Here is a 2,298-nt window from a genome sequence, read left to right on the forward strand (position 1 = left end):
ATTCGATTGGGTTCGACCCGAAGGGTTCAGTTAAGATTAAGCTGTAATATAAATTGTACCTTGATATTACTGATAGGAAGCGACCTCCACCTAGGAATTCCGATCACTTGACCTTACTGAAGAATTAGCTCTGTAATAATTCTGAACCCTCTATCGGAAGAATACACTTGTTAGAAGGACACCATTCCTTTTAGCGGAGAGAAAATTAAATGATAAATTTGCAAAGTTTCTAAGTGTGATGAAAAACTTACACATTAACCTCCCTTTCATTGAGGTTGTCACACAAATTCCCTCATACTCCAAGTTCTTGAAAGACATTCTCACCAACAAAAGGAAGCTCAATGATGAGCTTATCACTCTTCCCCATCAAGTGAGTGCGCTTGTTCAACACAAAATGCCCAAGAAGCAAAAGGATCCGGGAAGCTTCACCTTGCCGGTCAAGATTGGGAACATGAAAGCTAGGGGTTCCTTAGCCGACCTTGGAGCAAGTGTTTGTTTGATCCCTCTATCCATTGCACAAAAGCTTAACATTGAAATGATCCCCACAAGGAAAACCATTCAATTGGCCGATCGTTCGGTGAAGCTACCTCGTGGTGAGCTTGAAGATGTCCCTATTCAAGTTGGGCATATCTATGTGCCTTGTGACTTTGTAGTGATGGATATGGAAGAAGATGTGGATACACCTTTGCTTTGGGTCGTGAAGCTCTTAAGAACTTGGGGGCGGTAATAAATTGCAAGAACAATACCATTAAATGAGAGGTAGCCGATGAAAAAATTGTCTTTGAATTCTCCAAGCTACTCAAGACCCCCATGGTTGAGAAGTGTTATAGGGTTGATGTTGTCAATGAAGAGCTAGATCGTTTGGGAAGGGTTATGATGAGTCCTCAAGATCCAATGGTTGAAGCTCTCACATTCAAAGAAGAGTACTTCTCTCAAGAAGCAAAGGAGTTTGCCATGGCCATTGAAGAAGCCAAAGAGGAAGAAGCGAGTGATTCTAAGCATGAGGAGCTAGAATTTGAGGAGGAAAAATTGGAGGAGAGTCCTAAGCCTCCTCCCAAGGTAGAACTCAAACCCCTTCCCCCGTCTTTGAAATATGCTTATCTTGGAAATTAAGGGGAATACCCTATTATTGTCAGTGCTTCCCTTGATGGTCTTGATTTGGAAAAATTGATTGTTGTTTTGAGAAAATATAGAAATGTGATAGGGTATAGCATTGACGATATCAAGGGTATTAGCCCTTCTTTATGCATGCATCGTGTTCACCTTGAGGATGACTAATCCACTTCTATTGAGCCTCAAAGGAGGTTGAACCCCAACCTCCAAGAGGTTGTCAAGAAAGAAATTTTGAAATTGCGTGAGGCGGGTATAATCTATGCTATCTCCGATAGCAAGTGGGTTAGCCCGGTTCAAGTGGTTCCAAAAAAAGGTGTAAAGACCATTGTCAAGGGAGAAGGAGGAGAGGAAATCTCCACCCGGACGGTGATCGGGTGGAGGTTGTGCATTGATTATAGGTGTAGGGTTTCGTAGTGACCCGACACTACGCGGAAGGAAACCCTCCAAGACCCGCCCCTTAATTAAAGCAATTAAACAAGCATAATAAACTTAATCAAACAAGATTAAGGACAAGAATTATACCTTTGACGCGTGCTTCGCTCCTAAAGAGCTCTTACTTCAAAATCCCGAAAAGACGAGATCTCCGACGGATCGTACCCTCGACCCGACCCGAGCGTCCTAAGTCTTGAAGGTTAGTCAAGACCCGGACAAAATAACTATGAGTTTTACGAATCAAAGGTTTACTCTTTTCTAGAGTTGCCTTTTTAATTCCACTCAAGGTTATTTCAAATCCCAATACCAAGCTTGGTATTTATAGGGAAATGATCCCTTGATTTTTCATCCTCCACCAATGTGGGAGAATGCATTTTTGCTAATTAATTTATTTCTAAAATAAATTATTAAACAAAACTAATCACAATGCGACAAGTGTCAAATAGAGAGAGAAGGTTAGGTGAGGACCATGAATGGGTGGGGGGGACCATTGCCTTGCTCCTCAAGGCCTTGCCCAAGATTGGTCCCCACCCCTCACCAAAACCGCCACAACAATGGGCATGCTGGGCTGCTGCCAGCTAGCATGCCAGCTAGCATGGCGCTGGCCAGCCCAGCCAGCTAGCATGGTGCTGCCCAGCAGCCTCGCATTCCTGGTGCTAGGCCATGCTAGGCGCTGGTGCTGGCCAGTGCTAGGCGCCGCTGGTGGCAGCCTAGCAATGCCTATCGCACCACGCATCTCTCTCTCGCATCGCA

General features: G+C 44.2%; 1 protein-coding gene across 1 annotated transcript; it reads left to right on the top strand.

The window, feature by feature from the left end:
- The first annotated feature begins 238 nt into the window (after positions 1-238).
- Positions 239-727, top strand: LOC110738328. Its single transcript, XM_021918690.1, has one exon. The coding sequence runs from the start codon at positions 239-241 to the stop codon at positions 725-727; it is 489 nt and encodes a 162-aa protein (XP_021774382.1).
- The last annotated feature ends 1,571 nt before the right edge of the window (positions 728-2,298 follow it).

Source organism: Chenopodium quinoa, unplaced genomic scaffold, assembly GCF_001683475.1.
Source record: "Chenopodium quinoa cultivar QQ74 unplaced genomic scaffold, ASM168347v1, whole genome shotgun sequence".
Lineage (NCBI taxonomy): Eukaryota > Viridiplantae > Streptophyta > Magnoliopsida > Caryophyllales > Amaranthaceae > Chenopodium > Chenopodium quinoa.

Bases quoted from the DNA above. Each gene is read 5' to 3' on its own strand.
- LOC110738328 (XM_021918690.1), top strand. From the start codon at position 239: ATGAAAAACTTACACATTAACCTCCCTTTCATTGAGGTTGTCACACAA.